Below are 23,231 nucleotides of genomic sequence, written 5' to 3' on the forward strand. Positions count from 1 at the left end.
GCAGTCCCGGGATTATTATTTCCTTGAACAATTGTAATGTTATTTTCATTAAAAGTTTGGTTGGTGATTTGCAAATTATGTGCCTTATTCACCGCCACGACATGTATATTACTTAACAAGTTTTGTAAACTACACATAATTCGATAATATAGCCAAATGAATAGATTTCTATGTTTGAAGAAAAAATGTAACAATGAAGAAAGTAAATTTTTGCAAAAATCCATGATTTTTTCTTAGGCCCCACTACTATGTTGACTATACACACAATAGCAATAATTTTTGCTATACTACCCCTCTCGCGATGGCTACCAAACTTTTGAATTGTATCACGGAAGGCGGATTTTGTAATCATTCCCTCGTTCCCGCCTTCCTGAGTTTGTTCGGTCGCACACAGGGCCGGTCACCCAGCATAAAATGAACGATGTACAGGGTGCTCCACCTATTCCCATTATGCAAATTGCATGTATTCGCGGTGCTCCGTTTTATCATGGGCATAATTCACAATGTATTTTTTTTTGGATGTGGATTCCTCCTAACAAATACGACTCTCTCCATAACCAGCTATCCACCAACCAATATTGACAAACTATTAATACTACCAGAGAGTAGGGAAAGGTCGGAAGCTAAGGGCTGAGGGGGGATAATAAACCTGTCTCATTACTCTCAATAAATACCATCGCAAGTAAAGTTCCTTTATTAAGTTCGGAGCCGGTAGTAAATAACACATGAGTATAAATATATTCAATCATCATCGTCGTCATCATCCTCTTCCTCCTCGTCCACCTCCACTTCCTCCTCCTCCAAGTCTTCATCCTCGGGCTCGGCCAGCGGGGCCGGTTCTTTCACTATCTCATCAACGTCGTCATCGCCAAGTCTGATTCCCTCCTCTTCCCCTAGATATATAGACATATGTTACGAGGTATCAACGTCGAAAGGGACTCACCTTCCGGTGTATCCGGATCTCCCGCTTTCTTACCAGGACGCTCTCCGCACCATCTAGGCAATTTCCCTTGAATCAAAAGAAGACTTAATTTCCACAAAACGATTCAAAACACTTACATACTTCTAGGTCGCCCCATGAATTCTTTCATTCTTTCACGCCACACCTTCTCCGTCGTTTCCATTTCCACCATATCGAGGCCCTGAAATGTAACCTTATCGGTTTGCAAATTTCTACGGAAAAGCACTTACACCCTGGAAGAGTTGCTGCTTCTCGTCGAACGACCTTGTATCTACGCGCCGCTCATATTTCGATGCCAGCTGAATTTTAGGCTAATTGAATAGAATATTGTATCAAGTCGTAAATACAATGAATAAAATAAACATATAAACCAACAAATTGTATAAAGATATATCTGGGAAGAAATACAAAGGAAACAACAAAATATTGAATAAACAAACTTGCCTGTCTCAGCCGCTGATTTAACCCAAACATGATTGAAGCATTGAAGAAATTATTTCTGATGTTTTTTTCAATTTCCTATTACTTAGCATCAGAAGATAACCCTGTTTTATAAAGATCTTAAAAATTCAATAAAAGTAACCAAAAAAAAGAGGTCAACATAGTCATGAGTGATTTCAACGCAAGGGTCTGGGTGGGTGAAATGAGAGCGGCGATATGTTGGTGAAGTTCTGTAATGACGATAGTTTCAGCTACCATAGAAGCGATTGTACACGTGGAGAGGACCAGGTGAAAATTAATACAATATTATAAGAAATCAAATAATACCGAAATGGAATTAAAGGTGTTTAAACTTACCATGGATCCGATATTAGCTACGACCATAATCCTGTGGTTAACAAACTTAATATTCTCCTTAAGAGAAAAACCGACAAAAGAAGAAATATCTCCTGTATTAAATAGTAAACTTAAGGAAACTCGTTAACTAGTAACAACTTAATCTTGTAGACTTGTAGAAATTATAAGATATTGTTCATATATCACTCCAGTGTCTGGCACATTTCAGAGCATTTTCATTGCACGGAAATTCGATCCCGCATATAAAGTGCCAGAAGTACATTTCTTGGAATGAAGAGTCTTCTTACAAATTCCTTTCTATCATTAATTATCAGATACTGATTTGTGAAAGCTTATATACAAGGTGTTTTCTAATGGAATGTCAATAATTAATTGTGCGAATTTTGGGTGCATTTTAAAAAGAAAACTTATGTCTTAAACGTCTTAACTTTTGAGATATATGGTGGTAAAAACAAGGAAATTATTAGAATCATCAAAACACGTAGCGGTCTAGATTCGCAATCACTACTAAGAGTAGCGCAGGACAAAGAGCGATTTGCCGAAGTTCTTACCAACCTTCTATAAGAAGACAGCACCTTAAGAAGAAGATTATTTAGAACTTGTTATATTGTAACTTATTGTACAAGTTTAAATTCGAAGGAGTCCTGACTATGACTGTGTTGCGGTGTATTTTCAATAGTTCAATAAATATAAAAATTGGTTTAAGGGTGTTCCAGAAAACTAATATGGGCTATTAGAGGAATGAATTGAGAGATAAAAACTTAACACAAGTTATAAAAATAGTGAAAAATAGGGGACGCAGCTCCTGCCATGAGGTATGCCAGTGTCTAATAGCTGATACAGTGTTAGTGCAACTTGATCCCCATTAACCAGGCCCTCCACCAACGTTTTCCACAACTCTGCAAACTGTGTGCACAGCAAATGCATGTCATATTTTTAATAGATGTGCCTCAAATGCCTTAGCAAGGATAGAAAATACTGATACACCATTTGCAGAGAAGTTAGCGTTATCTAGTTATTTATTAAAGAATACTGAAATCGGTTAGTCACTCAAATTTAGTTCAAGCGATTTTCCAAGCTTACCGGGTGAGGTCCTGTTAAAGCCTCGGGATCCAGACCTTTCTTCAAAGCGCGGTGTCGAAGCTGTTGCCTCTGTCGTTCCTTCAGCTCCTTCAACTAAAATGTGATCTTGCGCTAGTTCATCTAAATCGTGCCAGCAAAACAAGTGCTTACGTCGTACTCTTGCCTCTTTTCTCGCTCTTCCAAATCGTATTTCTCGGTCTCCAATCTTACAATCCACTCCCACAGTTCATTAGCTTTTTCCTTCAGCTTATCGACCGACAAGCCGTCGAGCTTAAGAGGCTTCATTCTGACGGTGAGCGCGATTTTTTTCTCCTCTTCCAGCTGCTCCTTGGTTTTGGTACGTTCCAATTCCGCATCGGATAAGGCCGCCTAAAATATGCGACGAAATGTTTGAATAGGACAGGCGTCGATAAAAATTTACACACCGCCAAAGCTTTTCTTTTGATGATAAAGTTCGGAGCTTTACTCTTGTGCTGTTCTTTGAGAGCCTGCATCATAGCCTGTCGCTTTTTCTCCGCGTCGATTAATCTTTGCTTCTTCGCTTCCGCCTCTTTGATCTTCATCTCCTCTATCTCTTTTATCCTTTTCTCCTCCTCTTGTTTCTTCTTTTCAGCCGTTGCTTTCTCTTCATTTGCGCGTGCCACTTTTCTTTTCGCTTGTTTCTCTTTCAATCTGTTTTAGTTTTATTCCTCAGATGAGCATTTATTAAATAATTAAATTAATAAGTTTATTCCAAATTTTCTCAAGTCGTGCCCATAATTATCGATATACCTACTAATTTTTAAACCAGAGCAAAATCTTACATGTCGTTGCCGAAGTATACTCAGATGTTTTCTCAGTTCTCCGTTATCCCACAAAAATGATTACAACTTAGTGGGCTTCAATTATGGTTATTGGTATGTGTAATGAAAAACAGCGACAAAATAAGGCACTTTTTCTTCATTTATCACACATAGTTTTTAGTGTTTAAATTAAAGTTTTCAATTTATTTGATGGTATTGGCTTTCCTCTTGATATATATATATATATATATATATATATATATATATATATATATATATATATATATATATATATATATATATATATATATATATATATATATATATATATATATATATATATATATATATAACTAACCAAAACTAACCAAAAAAATTTACTCGAAAGTAAAAATATTTAAGACAGTCGGGCATATATTCATATTCATGTAAAAAAAAATACCCCATCCAATTTCAGTCTTGCCAAGCTATAAATTATACAAGGCAACGTCACAAATTGACCAAAACGAGATATATAAAATCGCACAAAAAGCACTTAAAACTAATTTAAAAAATTAATAAGCAATAAAGCTGGCGGACAATGTGATTTTTTATTCAAACATGGTAATTAATCACAGGACCATCATAAAATAACTTACCTGTGCAGGAGAAATTGTAATATGATTTCAGATAGCTATTAGGACTAAAATTTTCATAGGTATTCGGTAATTTGTTTTAGTTGGTGGTTAATAAAAAGAGGCATATCTCACAGACCATCCAAAATTTCCTTCCACTATCAATATAATGCCTATCTTTACCTAAATAATGTAGGTATACTGAGCTAACCATTCTAGAACTTTCGATATTACAATTACGAGAGTCCTGTTTTTTAATGTTATATTAATTTAAATATTTGAATATACAAACTCGTTTTACTTTTTTAGCTCTTGGGCCTCCTGAACCCTTATCAATCTCCATTCGGCGATATATTCGCGAAGCTGTTCATCCAATTCGGATCTTTTCTGTTCCTGTCGCTTGATGAACTCTGGATCGCCAGAATCCTGAGGCCTAGAACGAGAATTGAATTAAATTATATTATCATTAATTAATTAGGCGTACATAAGTATCGGCAGTTTCTTTTAATTTAAGTTAGAAGAATAATACACCTGGTGTTTAATTTAAAAGAAGGAAAGTATTGGCGACTTATGTACAACTGGACGATTGATATTTTGAAAATATTTTAAAACAAAAGAGAATCTCGAATAACGTTGCAGTGCAAAATTCAAGGTTATTCGAGATTCTCTTTCGTTTCAAAATATTTTCAAAATATGTACTTTTTCAGTTGTACAGAAGTCGCCATTAACTTCCTCCTTTTAAATGCAGCACCCGGTACATTACTTCAATTGTTTATTACCGAAAAAATTTAACGGTCGGTTCAATTAAGTTTTCTATAGCGTCTTAGATATTTTAATTATTTTTAAAAATTTGAAAGATGTATCATTATTTTGAAGTCAGTAATTTCTAAATGGTGTGTAGTAAACCGATAGACAATATTATACTTTCAACACTGACATCTAAAATTCATTTATTACTTACAGATTGTAAAAAAAAAATATTTTTGTTCTGCGTCGATTTGCTATACCTTTCCTTATACTTATTTTTAACTACTTTAATTGTATTACGTTTTTATAGTCAAAAATGAATCAAACTCCAAAATCCTTTAGAGTTGGCGCTGATTTTGCTATAATTCAAAATATTTTGTTCCTTTTATGCTATGTTATGGCAAAGAAGTTTTAGTGTGACTATTTAACCAGATCCCCAGGTAGCGGAGTGTCGTCAAAATGACGTATTAACTAGTCACCAAATGACGAAAATGACATCTAAGATGTTAACAATACGTGAATTTGACCTACTAATGTCACAGTAAGCGATGCCTTTTTTACGTCAATTAATGTAGCTAATTTTTTTCATTTAACTGGCATCTTTTCTACGTCAACTTAAATCGTCAATTTTTGTCATTTAAGTGACATTTTTTTACATCAACTTAAAGTCAGATTTTGCCGAAATCTATAGCGATTTTTAAATTTGCCTTTTTTTAGAGTGGGAAAAATCGAAAGTAAATCACACGGAAAGTGGAGAATTATATATAATGAATAAAGATGAACCTTTTAAAAAAATTAATAATGGAAGTATAATGTACACTGTCTTCCACGATAATTAATATTTTTCATTTTGACTCACTATAAGTAAACGATGTGAACTAATGTCAAGTCAAGTATGACTGTACCACTTTATAAAACTGTTGGCATAAAACAATTACAGCCATCGGAAATTGCGTCAAACATATAAACATATAAACGACGAAAAATGGCCATAAAATGTTAAACACTCACTATATACCATAACCATAACTACTTAAGAAAATGTCTTAATATACAGTATGTTCCATTTCAGACATATTTATATTGTTGATTATTTAAAAATAATTTTAAATTGTTTCTTTACATTCATCATTTTTCTCTAAAAGAAATAATAAACGATATATCACTTTGACACACTATTTGGACACTCTCTAGATATATTCTCCTACATCGCGGTTTTAAATAGAAGAATTTGATAATATTTTGAATTAATTATTAAATTTAAAGTCCATTTTTGGAATTAATCAAATAATTTTATGACGTCAATTTGACGTGGTTTTCGGTCAACTGACGAGTAGCGACCACTTGTGACTGCAAAATGAAATCACTTGGACGAGCCTCTGCTACCTGGGTCACCTGATTTGACTTCTTTGGATTTTCCCCCTTTGTGGTCTTTTAAAAGAACAAGTATGCTCTAAAATTGTACAAAGTAGAGAAGAACTATTGAATTGCAGTCCAGATGCACTTCAGAATTGTTCGAAGCGTAAAAAAATTATTCACTCTTCCAATCAAAATATAGAGGATGTTTGGTTTGTTTTAATTTTTGGGATTTGCTATTAACTGATTTTGTTTCGAAGAAAGTTTCCAGTGTCTCTCAAAAATCACATTAAAATAGAAACCTGAAAAATAGTAAGAATAGGTCAATGGAATGAAACATAACTGCGTCTCGTTGAAATATATTGATGACAGGGTTAGAAGATTTACGACAGTATAATTCGATAAAGGTTTTGCTTACACAGGTGTGGGCTATTATCGCGGAGCTTGCTCGAAGAATATTTTTGCTTTGCAGTTTGTTTTAATACGTTGAGATTTTGCCTATTAATTTCTTACAGAGCAGCGGTGGGATAGTGCTCGCGGAATTCGGAAGATACTGAGTCGCATAACTAGTTAATTCGTTACACAGTATAAACAGTTAAGTGACATTTCGGTCCTGAAGGATAAAAAAAAGAACTCAAGACAATATACGTGGTGCAGTGGGCTGTTTTAAGTTAAATAGATATGGGAAAACGCAAACATATACGCAGTGATAGCACTAGCAGTACAGATTCAGAAAGCAATTGTTGCGGACGATACACAAGCAAACGGGATGTTCAAGCCACAGTCCGAGTGTCAGAAATGGCGATACAAATGCTGGTCAGGACAATAGTGACGGAAACACGCCACATCCAAGGAATGTGTCCTGTTGAACAGGCTGTACATGTAGACGCCACAAGAAACAGTAGTTCTTGAGTAAGCAGCAACCAAGAGAGAATTAGAGTTCTTGAAGATGTCATAAATAAATTGCTTGGTACAAATAAAATGTATGTTACGGTAAAGGTTGACTGCATTCCAAACTTTGGACGTTTAGTGAAGACAAAAAGATGCTACATCTGTAATGATACAGGACATCTCCAACATGATTGCCCCAAGTCAAGAAAAAAGTGTTTCATATGTAAAAGTCTAGGGCATAGAAAAATGGATTGCCGTAGAAACAAGCCTGGCTTACTATAAGCCACAAGGTGAATACGTGATACTAAGACGCGTTATTGTAGGAAATTTAGTGTCCTTCCTTAATATATCGGAGAAATAAATTTGTTTCAACGAGGAACAATTAGTTGTTCGAGGAGTGCCTTGCCTTCCTAACGTAAAAATAAACAAGGACTCTCGGGTGAACAGTTATTTAAATGTCATTTAACAAATTTTACCCTAAATGAGGTTATGAGGCAAGAAAATATCGCGACTGTTTTGCACAAAAAATTAACGAACTGGGCCGTATTGAAAATGTTGAAATGGAAATCACTTTACAAGGTGATAAACCAGTAACGTATAAACCGTATGGTTTGGCGTATAAGGAGAGTATCAGAAGCGGGAATAATACAAGAATCTCATTCACCTTGTGCTCGTCGATTGTATTAGTCATGAATCAAATCATATTCGCATTGCTAGTAGCTCGAGAAACAAAACAGCATTTGTCACTCCCGATGGACACTATGAATATCTGCGTTTGCTCTTTGAATTAGTAGACGCACCAGCTGTTTTCCAAAGAACTATACATTGCATTGTTAAAACAAGGAAAAACACAACTGAGTCAGCCTACCTAGACGATATCTTAATAGCATGTACGGGCGACCCATCAGATTTGAACCAATCAAGAGAAACTTTTAGAAAATTTGGGGCTACATTGAGGCTGGTAAAATGCCATTTTTTCAAAACAAATATTCAATATCTGCGTCATGAACTGAGTGCTATGGGAGTAAGTCCCCGAAAAGAGAAAACAAGAGTTGTAGAAAACTTTCCTACACCTACGAATGTACACGAAGTGACGCAATTTTTGACCTCTCGAGATATTTCCGAAAATATGTTAAAGAATTTGCAGAAATAGCACGCCCTCCGTCCCGACGTGCAAAAAAGGACATTGTTTTCTTTTGGGGAAGTAACAACAACAAGTTTTCGAACATCTTAAAAATTGTTTTACTATTTTCGCTTCTAGCTGAGGCCTTGGAGGCATATTATTACAATGGCAAAAAGATGGTAACTTAAAACCATTGATGTTTTATAATAAGCAACGAAAGAGCGGCAAAGTTAGTACTCATACGAACTCAAGACTATAGCGGTAGTGCGTTCGCTACTACGTTTTAGGGTGTATCTTCTAGGAATGAAATTCAAGATGATTACAAATTGCATTGCATTACGTTCCAAAAACGTGACGTGGCTTATAGTACAGGAATTCGACTTTAGTGTAGACTATCGCCTAGGAACGAAACTCACATGTCATTAAGTCGCAATCCAGTCTACCCACAGAGTGAACCTCCAGAAATTGATATATTAGAGATAAATAAATGAAGATGATTGGGTATTATCAGCTCAAATGCAAGAGAATGAAGAAATACATTCAACTCCATCTGGCAAAAAAATAAGGCTTGTTACACCTAATAAGGAAAATATTAGTACCTATGGATACGATCCACTTTGATCACTTAGGACCATTTACGAAAAGCACCAAAGGAACTATCTAATCTATCTAACTATCCAATAGTAGCAGTAGACGCGTTTACAAAGTACCTCTGGAATAAAGCCGTTACGACAACAAAGTCAGGACCTTTGATCAAATTCTGTGAAGAAATTTTCAAAACTTATGGTACACATCGACGTGCGATGTGATAAAGGAACATGCTATACTAGCAAGGCGTTTCAGGAATTTACAAGAAAGTTGGGAATAAAGGGTACTAAACGCAACAGCGACACCTCGAGCCAACAGATAGGTTGAACGCAACAATCGTACAATCTTGACTTCCCTGTCAGCAACGGCTGATGACCAGAGGAAGTGAGATAAGTGTTTAGATACCATACTTTCTGGTTCAAAAGTTGTTGCTAAAGAAAACGGCAACATCTCAAGCCAACGGGCAGGTTGAACGCTACAACCATACGATCTTGAGTTCCCTGTTAGCAAGAGCTGACGACGAGAGGAACTGAGATAAGTGTTTAGATACCTTACTTTCTGGTATCAAAAGTTGTTGCTATACGAAACGGCAACATCTCAAGCCAACGCAACGGACAATCTTGACTTACCTGTCAGCAAGAGCTGACGACAAGAGGAAGTGAGATAAGTGTTTAGATACCTTACTTTCTGGTTGTTGCTGAACGGAACGGCAACATCTCAAACCAACAGGTAGGTTGAACGCTACAACCACACGATCTTGACGATGCTAAACGAAACTTTAACATCTTAAGCCAACGGGCAGATTGAAAGCTACAACCATACGACTTTGGCTTCTCTGTCAGCAACTACTGACGACGAGAAGGAAGTGAGGTAAGTGTTTGCATATCTAACATTTTCGTATCAAAATATGGTGCTAAATGAAAGGGCAAAACTTCGAGCCAACGAGCAGATTAATAATTGTAACCGTACAATCTTGCTTCTCTGTCAACAATGACTGACGACTTGAGGAAGTTAGGAAGTAAGATAACTTACTTTCTGGTATCAATTAGGCAGTGCAGAACATTACGGGTAAGAACACACGTGAGCTTCTTTTCGGATCTAGACCAAGGATTATTGACAATACATTCCTAACTCTCGTAATAAGTAAGAACGGAAATAACTCTCACGAAGTGAAATAAGATTCAAAAAGAAGCTGAACAGAAGTAACGCCTAAGCAGTCGAAGCAGACGACATATTACACTGCTAAAAAAAACTAATTTATACGGTGTAGTGAGGTAGGTGCTCCTACGAAGGAGTGCGTTTACCAACTGTCGTGTTGGAGGCTTTTTGTAATAAAAGAGAACTCCACTAAAAGTCCTTTATTAAATCTGCGTCATGAGGTTCGGACATAAGCGCGCGAGATACCAGGCCGAGAGTCCCACATTCTAACCTCTCAAGACCATAGAATATGAACATCACAGACCACCGAAAACCCTGATGCAACATCTTTCCCCTTTTAAATAAAATAACATTACATTATAAAGTATTTTAGCCATGCGGGCTTTTTCTGTTGGCGCAATGAACGTCTATTTGCTACGGACTGTTCTATGAACGCACTTGTTGTTTTACTTTCCGACACCGCACTAGATTCATTTTCGGGCTGCGATGAAACACAAACTTCCGCATCACTTTTAGATGTTTCTGGCATTGGTACCTGAACCGGTTTTTTATTAAAGTTTTGAAACTTTATCGTCGATTTCGCCTAAATTCGCCTTGATCTGTTTGGATCAAATAAGATCTCGGTTCATCCAATTTTTTAATTATTTTCCCATATTTTTTTAGATCCGTAATCCAGACACCATCACCAGGAATGAGTTCAGATAATTCCTTAACTCTATGTCTCTTATCATAATTTTCCTTTTCTTTTCTCTTTCTTTCCTCCCCCAATTCAATGGATGATCGGGTGTCAATTAATTTTTGATATTTGCTTGGCAACATCGGTAAAGTTGAGCGTAACTTTTTTGACATTAAAAGTTCTCCCGGTGTAAAACCATTTCCAAGAGGAGTACATCTGTGGGGTCTTATGGTGCACGTACTAATTTACGCACTTGCCATTAACCACCTGGTTGCGCTGGTGAAGGACCATTGATTGACTGAATACTTCAAAAGTGAACTGAACATTTATTGTTGTTACATGACACTGGTACATATGCCTTACGAATACATACTCATGCTCCTTACGGATACATACGCAAACGTATACTGTTTTTCTCGCCACGGGTGGCGTGATACGCACAACTACCGCGCATGCGCATATAGTCGCACCGTTGCGGCAAATTTAAAGTTCGAGTTTTGAGAACGGACATGCCGCCGCCCTTGAAAGGTGTCCTTTCAACAGAAATGAACTCACTAAATCTTACTGTCAGTTTCAATAGGAAGAACACACACTTTAGCGATGGCTCGTTTATAAGTTCCGTCACTAGTTTTCACAGACACTACACGCGTTTTTCCGTCGCTCCCAGGATGGATCTGTATTATTCTTGCTAACTTCCAACATGACGGTGGAAGGTTATCCTCCTTTAGAAGGACGAGTTGACCAACGACGAGAGTGGCATCACCTTTAAATCTCCATTTGGACCTCTGCTGTAAAGTGTACAGATAATCTTTGGACCATTTTGCCCAAAATTGCTGAATGATGAATTGCATGTGTCTATACAGTGACACGTGTGTGGCAGTTATCGGTTACCGGCGCCTCCGGCAAGGAAATTAAACAGCTTCCGATAAGAAAATGACCCGGTGTTAATACGTCGAGGCTTTCCGAATCTTCCCTGAGGGGATATAAAAAACGGGAATTCAAAATTGATTCTATTTGAACTATCAAAGAATAGAAATTCTCGTAAGTCAAATTGCTATCCTTTAACACTCTTTTAAGATGAAATTTAGCTTGTCGTACCGCGGATTCCCAGAGTCCCCCGAAGTGTGGCGAGCGCGGAGGTATAAAATTCCAAGTAATTTTGTTGTCTAATAGGTACTGTTTAAAAACTGATTCGTTAGTTTTATTTAAAATGTCCCTTAAAATATTGTCCGTTCCAGAAAAGTTGGTAGCATTGTCGCTATAAACTTGAGTGCAAAGTCCACGCCTGCTTACAAATCTTTTAAATGCATTTAAGAACGTGTCAGTTGAAAGTTCTGTCACAAGTTCCATATGCACCGCCTTGGTCGAAAAGCATATAACAATGCATAAATACGATTTTATCAATTTCTTGTTTCTAAGTTTCCTATCCCTTATTAAATATGGACCAGCATAATCGTCACCGCAAATTGAGAAAGGTCGCGAAGGTGTAACCCTACTGGTTGGCAAATTGCCCATTTTTTGAAAAATATCGGTCGGTGACGCGTGGAAACATGTAACACATTTTCGAATTTCACAACGTACAGCTCTCCTGCCCGATAATGGCCAATAATGACGTCTAATATAGGGTAAAACTGTTTGAGCTCCACCGTGAAATGTTAATAAGTGCGCATTTCTAATAATCAAAGTAGTAAAGTGATGTTTCGTGGGAATAACCATAGGATACTTATTTTCAAATGATAACAATGAATTTTTTAATCGCCCACCTACGCGAATAATTCCGAATTCATCTTAAAAATGGATATAGAGAACTTAACTTACTCTTGGAGATATTGGTTTGTGTTTATTCAATGATTCGATTTCCAAGTTAAAAACTTTCGCTTGGATAAGTCTGATAATCAACCGTGTGGCCTCGTCGAGTTCCTTTATAGTTAGATCTGTTGTCAGTTTTGAATTACCTAATTTACGAGCATTATTGCAAAATCTTAGCATGTAAGCAACAACACGTGTGAGCATTTTTATAGAAGAAAACCGAGTGATTAAATTATCATCAAGTTCAGTGCATACTAAAGTAGTGATAATAGTTGACTTTATGTCGGGTATTTTAGTTTCATCAATGTTTAATTTTTGATTTGGCCAGTGCTCCCTTTCATGCGATAACCACGTAGGCCTGTTAAACCACAATGTATTATTTACTATTTCGTTCGGATTGATACCTCTCGAAATGATATCTGCGGGGTTAGATGTTGTAGGTACGTGGAACCAATTGTTTTACTTGGAGAGATCTTGAATCTGTGCTACCCGATTCGACACGAATGTTTTTAATTTACTTGGTTCAGATGCTATCCATGCTAATGTTATAGTGGAATCGCACCAAAAATATATTTGATTAATTTTAACTCGAACTGCATTTTTAACATTTTGACATAATTTTGCAGCTAGTAAAGCTCCGCAAAGTTCCAAACGTGGTAGTGTAATAGTTTTAACAGGTGCCACTCGCGATTTTGATGAAATTAACCTTACTAGTGTTTCTCCCAACCAGTTCTTTCATCTAAAATATACGCAAGCTCCGTATGCGAGTTGTGACGCATCACAAAAGCAATGTATCTCGATCTCTGTGGGGTTATGAATTAAAATATGTCGTGGAATTTTTAAATCTCGAAGACTGTCAAATTCTTTGTAAAATTCAATCCACTTGCTATTTAAAATTGGTGGAATATTGTCGTCCCAATTTAATTGATATTTCCAAAGTTTTTGAAGAAAAATCTTTGCCTTTGTAATAACTGGGCCTATTAAACCCAAAGGATCAAATATTTGACTAACAACTGAAAGTATCGTTCGTTTGGTAAATATCGAAATACCTTTTTTACTTATGGTAATACAAAATTCGTCGTAACCAGAATTCCAGGATATTCCTAAAGTTTTTGAATTTTCATGGTCATTAATAATGTACTTAGTGTTTGTGTCGCATTTATTCTCTAAATGTTCTAATAAACGAATGTCGCTTGATTTCCACTGCCTCAATATGAAACCTGCGTTCTTTAAAATAGAAGTAACTTACCTTATTAATTGTAAGGCTGATTCTAAATCATTTGCGCCGGAGAGCCAATCATCCATATAGAAATCGGACAAAATGGAGTTAGCTGCGTCTGGGACGCCTGTAATATTTTCTACTGCTAATTGTTTGAGGCAACGTGTAGCCAAAAAGCTAGCTGATGATGTGCCGTAGGTTAAAGTATTTAGATTAAATTCCTTTAACGATTCACAAGGATTAAACCTCCAAAAAACACGTTGATAATTTCGATCATTTTCTTGCATTAATATACACCTGTACATTTTAGCTATATCGGCCGTAAAAACTACATTGTGAGTTCGAAATCTAAGCAAGATAGATAAAAGAGAATCTTGAATTACTGGACCGACTTTAAGTACATCATTGAGAGAATAAGCAGACGTAGTTTTAGTGGATGCATCGACTACAACACGTAGTTTTGTGGTAATCGATGTTTCTTTAATCACACAATGATGTGGTAAATAGTGTCATTTAATGGATTTTGATTTGGTTTTAATTCTGTCATGTGATTTAAATCAATGTATTCTTTCATAAATTGGGAATATTGCTCACTTAATGTTGAATTTTTCGCAAGTTTTCTTTCCAAACTTTGAAATCTTTGTAGGGCAATTTCTCTGGAATCGCCTAATTGTTTCAGATTGTTTTTAAATGGTAAACTTACTACAAATTGTCCTGATTCGGTACGCTTAAATGTTTCCGAAAAGTGCTGCTCACATTCAGATTCTTCCTTTGTTAATGTGACTTGTTTTGCAATACGCCAAAATGCCTGTAATTGCTCATCGATTTGAGACATCTCAGAATTTGAAACAAAATTGCAAAATGATTTGTGCTGTTCGTAAATAATTAAACGATCCCGCTAAAATCCAACCAAGTTTTGAATTCTGTAAAATTGGAAGGTTACGACCCAGTTTCACTTGCTCGGAAAGCAATAGGTTGTAAAAAATGTTAGCTCCTAGCAACATGTCAATTTCTGAAGCTCGATCAAAGTCTGAGTCAGCGAGCTTATATCCTGAAGGAATATTCAGCACAGATGAATCAAAAGAATACTGTGGTATTCTGTCCGTAATTTTATCAATTACTAAAAATTCTAATTGAAATTGAGAATCTGAAACTGTCGATTTAATTTTTGTTCTCACCGATTGTGGTATGTTAATTTTTGCTGAATTAATCCCTACCACAGGCATGTTTATTTTGTAGGAATGTAATTTTAAATCGTTAAATAGCCGCCGAGTTATAAAATTTGATTGCGAACCGCTGTCAAGTAACGCTTTACAAATAACCGGCTGGTTTTCTTTGTTGTAAATATAAACTTGGGCAGTTGATAACAACGTGAAGCCGTTATTTTGACAATTTTCCGAATTTTTGCAATGTGAAACGATAACTGATTCTTTGTCATTTGATGCGGACACTTTATTTGAAATATTTGAATTAGTTGCTCCAACTTGGTTCGCTTCGTTTTTTGATAGTGTTTCACTTGACACATTTGACGTTTGCTTACCAAAGTGTAATAGAGTGTTGTGTTTTTTATTGCAAGTTTTGCAAGCACTACCCTTGCATTCTCGACTGTGATGACCCCGTCCTAGACAATTAGTACAAGCAGTAACTTTTTAATTTCATTTAGCCTTGAAAAGGGAGACAATTTTAAGAAATCCTTGCAATAAAAAATGTAGTGTTCTTCTTTGCAATAAACACAAATCAGTTTGTTAGTAGCTATGTGAGCGTGCGTTTTGTTGTTGAAAAAATGTTTTTTTCCCGAGTTTTGATCTAATGTTTTTGTGTCCACAGATTCTAAGATCTGGCAACGTGAGATCAAAAAATCTAAAAAGTCTTTGATTGTGGGTGATACTTTGTCAAATGTTTTGACTTCCCATTCTCGTTTGGTGTGAATGTCTAATTTTGAGCAAAGTAAATAGATTAAAATGGTGCCCCACGAATCTACAGGCTCGTCAAAATTTTTTAAAGCACGGTAATGTTTTTGTACGTTGTCTAAAAATGTACGCAGAGAGCTATGTGAATCTTTTGTTACGTTTGTGAGCTCGAAAATGGGTCTGATGTGACCTTTGATAGCGCCCTTTTTGTTTTCGAAACGATCGTTAAGTAAATTCCAAGCTACCGTGTAATTAGAATCAGTTATTTCTAAAGAATCAATCACTTTAATCGCGCCGTTTTCCAAAACAGATCGCAAGTAGTGAAATTTTTGAATGTTTACTAAGCTATTGTTACTGTGTACCAAAGAAATGAACGTGTCTCGAAACGTTTCCCAATTATCGTAACTGCCGTCAAAATTTGGCAACGTTATCGGAGTTAATTGATAGTTTATTTGTTGATTTGTGCGAACAGTCGCCGAAGGCTGTGCAAATGAAACTTGATTCAATCTTTCCTGTTGTCGGTGACTGAAATTTTGAACAATTTGTTTGGCTTGTGAAATAACATTAAAATATTTATCCTCGAACTCCGTTCTCACTTGCATTTGGGCGTCCGAAGAATCGAATATTTCAATTTCCGACTGAACTTCATTGAAAGCTTTAAACACCGTTTCCGTGTTTTCCATGCGAGTCATAATCTCCATGTATTTATCTTGGTTTGCACTCTCGTTTATGAAATTATCGAAACGCGTTAAGTTACTTTTCAATTGCTTTCGCCTTGCCTTCAACCGTTTCATATTATCCTCATCGGCCATGATGAATAATAAGAATCCAACTGATCAAACCGACAAAAAAATGAAGTTACGCGATAATAAGAACGTAAGAATTTCGTCTGATGCTAACCGCGTCTATGCGCCTTTGAACTACGCCGTCGCCGCCCGTCACCCTCGTAACAGTTTGAACGGGAACGTAAACCCAATGAATAGGTTTTCTGTTTCAACGCGTTATGAATCGCTTGTACAATTGAATGTTTAAAAACTAAATGACAATGTTTTGCCAAATAGAATCTGTGCATGCAATGGAAAAATTCGATTGGGAAATGCGTGGAATAAATTGGAATGGACTCACGGAATTCTCCTTCGTTTTTGTAAGCCTCTGTCGGGGCAAAATCCTGAATTGCTTGCTGTTGCTGGTAGCTTGTGTTGCTTTGAATTCTCCAAAATTGAAAATGTGCTGCATACGGCTCGAAGAACCAAAAATGTGGGGTCTTATGGTGCACGTACTAATTTACGCACTTGCCATTAACCACCTGGTTGCGCTGGTAAAGGACCATTGATTGACTGAATACTTCAAAAGTGAACTGAACATTTATTGTTGTTACATGACACTGGTACATATGCCTTACGAATACATACTCATGCTCCTTACGGATACATACGCAAACGCATACTGTTTTTCTCGCCACGGGTGGCGTGATACGCACAACTACCGCGCATGCGCATATAGTCGCACCGTTGCGGCAAATTTAAAGTTCGAGTTTTGAGATCGGACAACATCTGTATGAAAGCAAGACTTCTAAAAAAGAATTTTTATTTTTCTTAATGAGATTTTTTGCAATTTTGACAGTAGACTCGACTTTTGCATTGGATTGTGGGTACCGAGGGCTCGAAGTGATATGTTTAAAATTATATTTATTGGCAAACTCTTTAAATTCGTCCGAAAATTGAGGACCATTGTCACTTCGTACCTCTTCAGCAATCCCATAGCGAGCAAAAACCTCTTTCATTTTGCCAATTATTATTCGTGAAGTCATATTTTGTCCTTCTTCTTCTTCAGCTGCCTATCCACTACTATTGGATGTTGGCGACCACATTTCCGTATGCTACCCTGTCCATTGCTGTATGTACAAGGTCCCCGATATTTTTCAAGCCAGTCCATTAACTCAGGTTTCTAAGCCATGACATTTGTTTCCTTCCTACGCCACGCTTGCCCTCTATCTTACCCTCGACGATTAGCTGGAGAAGCCGATATTTTGGGTTCCTCATTATGTGTCCGAAATAGGCCGTTTTTCGTTTTTTTATGTGTAATAGAATTTCTCTGTCTCTGCCCATTTTTCTCAAAATTTCCTCGTTTGTAACCCTTTCGACCCATGATACTCTCAGCATACGGCGGTAAGTCCACATCTCAAACGCTTCTAATCTAATATTTTGTCCAAGAGTACTAATTTCAAAAAAGCAAGAATAATAATCTATTATTGTTAAATACCAAACTTCGTGACATTTATACAGATCAACACAAATTTTTTGCCAGGGTCGAGTTGTGACATTTGTATCTTTTTGAAACGGTTCTTTAATATTAATTCTCTCTTCAATGCAATTTGGAAAATTTTTTACTAAAATTTCGATTTGTGTAGAAAGGCCTACCCACCAAACACTCATTTTTGCTCTCTCTCTGCATTTCGTTATGCCCTGATGGCCTAAATGAATAAAATCCAAAACTTGTGTTTGCAGTGTGGGTGGAATGATTATACGCGTACCCTTGAGTAAGAAATTTTCATTCATGGAAATGTCATTTCTAAATTGATAATAAAAAGTCAAATCGGGTGAAAGTTGATGTTTTTCAGGCCAACTCGTAGAGGAGTACTCGATCAATTTTTTACAAACTGGATCTTTCCTTTGTTCCTCCGCGATAAGTTTTAAAAGTTTGTCTTTAATTGGTAAATTTTTTATTGTCATAGAAACATGTGTCTCGACTTCACTTCGCAACTCATCTGGTTCGGTATACTTCAGAGGATTGCGACTTAACGCATCAGGCACAGTCAAATCTTTACCCGGTGTATAGATAACAATATAAGTATATCGCATTAATCGAATTCTGAAACGCTGTAATCGGGGGGTTAGATCGTCTAAATTTTTTGTAGACAAAATCTGAATTAACGGTTTGTGGTCTGTTTCTAAATATATTTTTGGAAGTCCCAAAATATACTCCCTAAATTTCTCACATGCCCAAGTTAATCCCAAGCATTCTTTTTCAATTTGCGCATAGCGTTCCTCACTCTGCGTAAGAGTTCTGGATGCATATGCCACAATTTCTTTATTTCCCGAGTCGTCAGCCTGAAAAAGTGCTGCACCTAAGCCATATGAACTTGAATCTGAACTGACTATTATCTTTTTATTTGGATCGTAAAAAGCTAAACAAGGTGCCTGTTTCAGTAGAGATGTTATTTTCTGAAAAGCCTCTTTTTGCATTGATTTCCAAGTGACAATTATGTTATTTTTTAGCAATTCATTTAAAGGAGCTAAAATTTCCGATTGGTTGGTTCAGGAAATTTTGAAATAGCTTCCACTCTAGAATGTTCAATTTCTATTCCTTTTTCAGAAATCCAGTGACCCAAAAAATTGATTCTTGAAACCCCAAAGAAACATTTACTTTTATTCAACGTAACTCCCTCGCTAGCAAGCTTTGTCAAGATCTGTCTCAATATCTTATCGTGTTCTGCCATTGTACTCGCATAAATCAAAATATCATCGATATGCTGAACAACGCCTTTTATTCCCGCTAAAATTTTGTTAAATTTCAAGCTACAGTATTCAGGAGCGCAACTAATTCCAAAAGGTAAACGAGTATATTTGAATTTGCCAAAAGGTGTAATAAAAGTTGTTAAAACTTGGCACTCTCTTTTAATTTTGATTTGATAAAACCCATTATTTGCATCTAATTTAGAAAAATAGCGTGATCCCGCCAATTTAGCTAAAGTAGTCTCGACTTTATCGATTGGAAAATGCGATCTCAAAACGCTCTCATTTAGTTTTCTATAATCGCAACACAAGCGAACCCCCTTCCCTTTGGGAATTACAACAATGGGCGAAACCCATGCAGTTGGTTCGTCAACTGGTACAATTATGCCCAAAGACTGAAGTCGTTTAAGTTCGGATTCTAATTTAGGTAAAAGTGGTAAAGGTACTACCCTAGGAGCTGCCTGAACAAACGGTTTCACTCCCTCCTTAATTTGAATTTCAATTTCTCCCTTGAATTCCCCCCGACCGTTAAACAAGTTAGGAAATTCAGAGATTACATCTACTTTTGTTTTCTCATCTGGTAATATCTCTTGAAGACTCACTTGCCCTGTAAATTTTAAGATCTCTAGATCGACTATTCCTGATCAGCCTAAAATAGGAGTTTGTAAATTTTTTAAAACATATACTTGAAGTTGAGATTTTTTGTCTCAATTTGTGATTTCCAACTTTAAGGTACCGATTACATGTAAAGGTCGACCATCTGGACCCGATATGACATCCTCCGGAGCTTTTAATTTTTTTAAAAGATTTTCTGGAATAAGATTTACTGGCATGCAAGTCACATCGGCTCCCGAGTCTACCAAAAACTTAATTTTATTTGAAAACCCTTCAATTTCTAGCCTACAAAACCATTGTGACATTGAGTCTGAATTTTGATTAGATCCTACCATTAATCCTATAAATCCATCTTTGTTGTTGTTTTCTTCTTCGGAATTTAATTCCTCAGATTCTTTCTCCACTGCCCTGACGCTTTTGTTTTTGCAAACCTTTGTCCAATGTCCAATCTTCTTACAATGTGAACAAGTTGCCTTCCGAGCTGGACATTTTTCCCGTGAGTGTGATTCCTTGCCACAGAAATAACATCCTGTCACTTCTTTGTTTTGTGCCCGTCCGGCTGTCTTTCCGCTGGTGCCTTTGCTGCTTCAATATTTTCTCTTGTCCAAGGCACAGACCTCTTTCCCCATGCCTTCGCCATTCCTTAAAATGTTACTTTGTCGTGAAAGCATTTCCGCCTGCTTGGCCTCCAAAATTGCGTCTTCTAATTTTAAATCTGATTTTAGCTGCAATCTGTCGCTGAGATTCTGATCTAGAATACCGTCAACAATTCGATCTCTTATAAAATCGTTTTTCATGGTCGTAGAGCCACAAGTACAAACAAATTCACAGTGTTCCGATAAAACATGCAAATCTGTAATGAAAGATTCCACTGGTTCCCCGGGCTGCTGCCTTCTCCTGTTGAAACGAGCCCTTTCAAAAACTACATTTTTCTTAGGAAAAAAGTAATGATGGAACCCAACCAGTGTTTCTTGAAATGTGTTTGTTGGATTTGGGAACTGCAAAATAATGTTTCCGCTTTCTAGCCCCATGATATAAATCAATATGTCGATTTTATCTTTGTCTGGCTTGGTGTTAAGCCCAGTTACCGCTAAATACCTTTCAAATCTTCTTTTCCATGTTGTCCAATCTCCCGGTTCCCGGAAATTGAATTTTTCTGGAGCTTGCACGTGCACACCTTGGTTTGACATTGTCGAAGTACCTGCACCGCGGTTGGTGCCACCCCTTTGTACAACGTTACCTCCGTGGCTACCGGTCCCAGCTTGACCACCTCCAGCGCCTGTTTGATCACCAGCACCTGGTATTTGACCGTCTGTTGTGCCTGGTCGAAAAAACGTCGGCGTTTTCCTGGTCCACCATCTGCTTACATCCCCTTCACAACTGTATAGACTTTTTTCACATTTACAGCTGCCACCATGTCGTGTTGGAGGCTTTTTGTAATAAAAGAGAACTCCACTAAAAGTCCTTTATTAAATCTGCGTCATGAGGTTCGGACATAAGCGCGCGAGATACCAGGCCGAGAGTCCCACATTCTAACCTCTCAAGACCATAGAATATGAACATCACAGACCACCGAAAACTCTGATGCAACACCAACGACGGTAAAAGCAAAAACTACTCCCAAAGTATAGCGGTCCTTACGTTGTGACTAAAGTACTTGAACACGATATATATATCGTATATCGTAAAAGATCTTCCGGGCACACGACGGACTATATACGGAAGATATACCAAGGTGTCTGTTCCGCAGATAAAATGAAGCCTTACACTGCTACGCACGATTGGAACAGTGACTCAAGCTCTGAACTGGGCTTGACTGTTTCACTGTTTCAGGGAGAATTAGAAGGTTGAAAGAAAGATCAGAGGTTCTCCGTGTATACATTTCCGAAGTAAAAATGATTTATGTATAATCATAATTAGTTTTGTGTTATAGCATTGACGAAATTTTCCGTGGACGGAAAATGGGTAGTATGACCGACTGAAACATAACTGCGTCTCGGCGAAATATATTGATGGCGCGGTTAGAAGATTTACGACAGATAATTCGATGGTGAGGTCATTACAGGGGCCGCACAATGAAGGGTTTGTTTAGACAGGTGTGGGCTATTATCGCGGAGCTTGCTCGAAGAATATTTTTGCGTTGCAGTTTGTTTTAATTCGTTGACCAGGCCATACGATTTTCTGTATTACGGTGTTCCCGAATAAATAAGTGTTTTAGCGAGATTTCGCCTATTAATTTCTTACAGCAAATAAAATTAAATTCTGAACATGACCATAGAGCATACACGCTCGGCGTTAATTTTTTCATTTTTGAAAATAATGAATTGGTCAACAAATTTTGAACGCTGTGCGTTCATTGACAGTAAAAAATGATTAAAGAGAGCAGCCTTGACAATAATATTACATCATTCACCGTTTGCTGCTACAGAGGTGGAAATCAAATGGCTTAAAATCAGGTGAACTTGGTGGTTAGTTTTGGAGTCTTAACTCCTTTGACGGAAATAACACCAAAAACGTCACACTTTGTCAGAATCAATTTTATTCAACTATGCAGGAATTTGGGGTTTTGATTGGCTTTTGATATGGAATCTGGAATAACAGAGGAAAGGATTGAGAACAGGTTTAGTGAAATTCAGAATAATAAAATAATTATCATCTAAAAAACATGAATTGAATTGAAACATGAAAGGAAGTTTAATGAATTTGTTAATGTGTTTAAAAGACATATTATTACAAAACTCTGGAAATCTTTAAAGTTCAAAATCTTTTATCGCTGTACAATATCTACTGGAGATTCTAGACGTTCATTTTCAAATGCGAATTTTTCGTGATTAATAATTCCTGTTTAGAAAATTACAACGATATTACGGCACCAAGAATGATCCAACCTATTTTTGGTGTTAAAAAAACAATTAAGTACCGGGTTGTGAAAAAATCGAATTTAATTTTCATAAAAACTTCGTAAATTGGAAAATAATAAATAAATCGGCCGAATTTATTGTTACTGACCGGCTCACAAATCGATTTTCGTTTTTCAAATTTTTCTCTTATACATCCTCCTAAAATTTTCGCTGTTATAAAATAAAAAATGATTATAAACTTACTCATCCTCCTCCATTTTGCTATTTGCTGGTTCAGTTGCACCGGATTTGTAGCAAACGACTCGCTGGTTGATGAGCACATACTGAACAGCAATATTGCAATTAAAGAATTTATTGTCGAAGAGCCTAAGAATTTTGGACCAGAGACAACGACATTATTTTTAGACAGTGCGACACATTTTTATTCATCGAGTATGTCAATAAGTCCACGAGATAATAGCTTGATTTATTATTAGATATTTTTATTGACTCTGAAACATTTCATGTAATAGATAGTTAAACAGA

The 23,231-nt window shown here is 36.7% G+C and overlaps 1 protein-coding gene across 1 annotated transcript; it reads right to left on the minus strand.

Moving 5' to 3' along the window:
* Nucleotides 1-679: 679 nt before the first annotated feature.
* LOC132702605 (troponin T-like) lies at nucleotides 680-23,101 on the minus strand. The gene is made up of 9 exons (XM_060671358.1): nucleotides 22,950-23,101; nucleotides 4,540-4,671; nucleotides 3,268-3,514; nucleotides 2,993-3,211; nucleotides 2,843-2,935; nucleotides 1,192-1,272; nucleotides 1,064-1,142; nucleotides 944-1,009; nucleotides 680-893 (listed from the first exon to the last, which is right to left on the minus strand). Exons 1-9 carry the CDS (start codon nucleotides 22,961-22,963, stop codon nucleotides 742-744), a joined length of 1,083 nt encoding a protein of 360 aa, XP_060527341.1. The 5' UTR covers nucleotides 22,964-23,101; the 3' UTR covers nucleotides 680-741.
* Between the last annotated feature and the right edge of the window lie 130 nt (nucleotides 23,102-23,231).

The sequence above is a fragment of the Cylas formicarius genome, unplaced genomic scaffold (genome assembly GCF_029955315.1).
Source record: "Cylas formicarius isolate icCylForm1 unplaced genomic scaffold, icCylForm1.1 PGA_scaffold_5__7_contigs__length_24384050, whole genome shotgun sequence".
In the NCBI taxonomy this organism is placed as follows: domain Eukaryota; kingdom Metazoa; phylum Arthropoda; class Insecta; order Coleoptera; family Brentidae; genus Cylas; species Cylas formicarius.

Bases quoted from the DNA above. Each gene is read 5' to 3' on its own strand.
- LOC132702605 (XM_060671358.1), bottom strand. The intron at 2,936-2,992 runs GTAAGCACTTGT...ATCACATTTTAG, and splicing joins AAAAGAGGCAAGAGTACGAC to TTGAAGGAGCTGAAGGAACG. The intron at 1,010-1,063 runs GTATGTAAGTGT...TTTTGATTCAAG, and splicing joins ATTCATGGGGCGACCTAGAA to GGAAATTGCCTAGATGGTGC.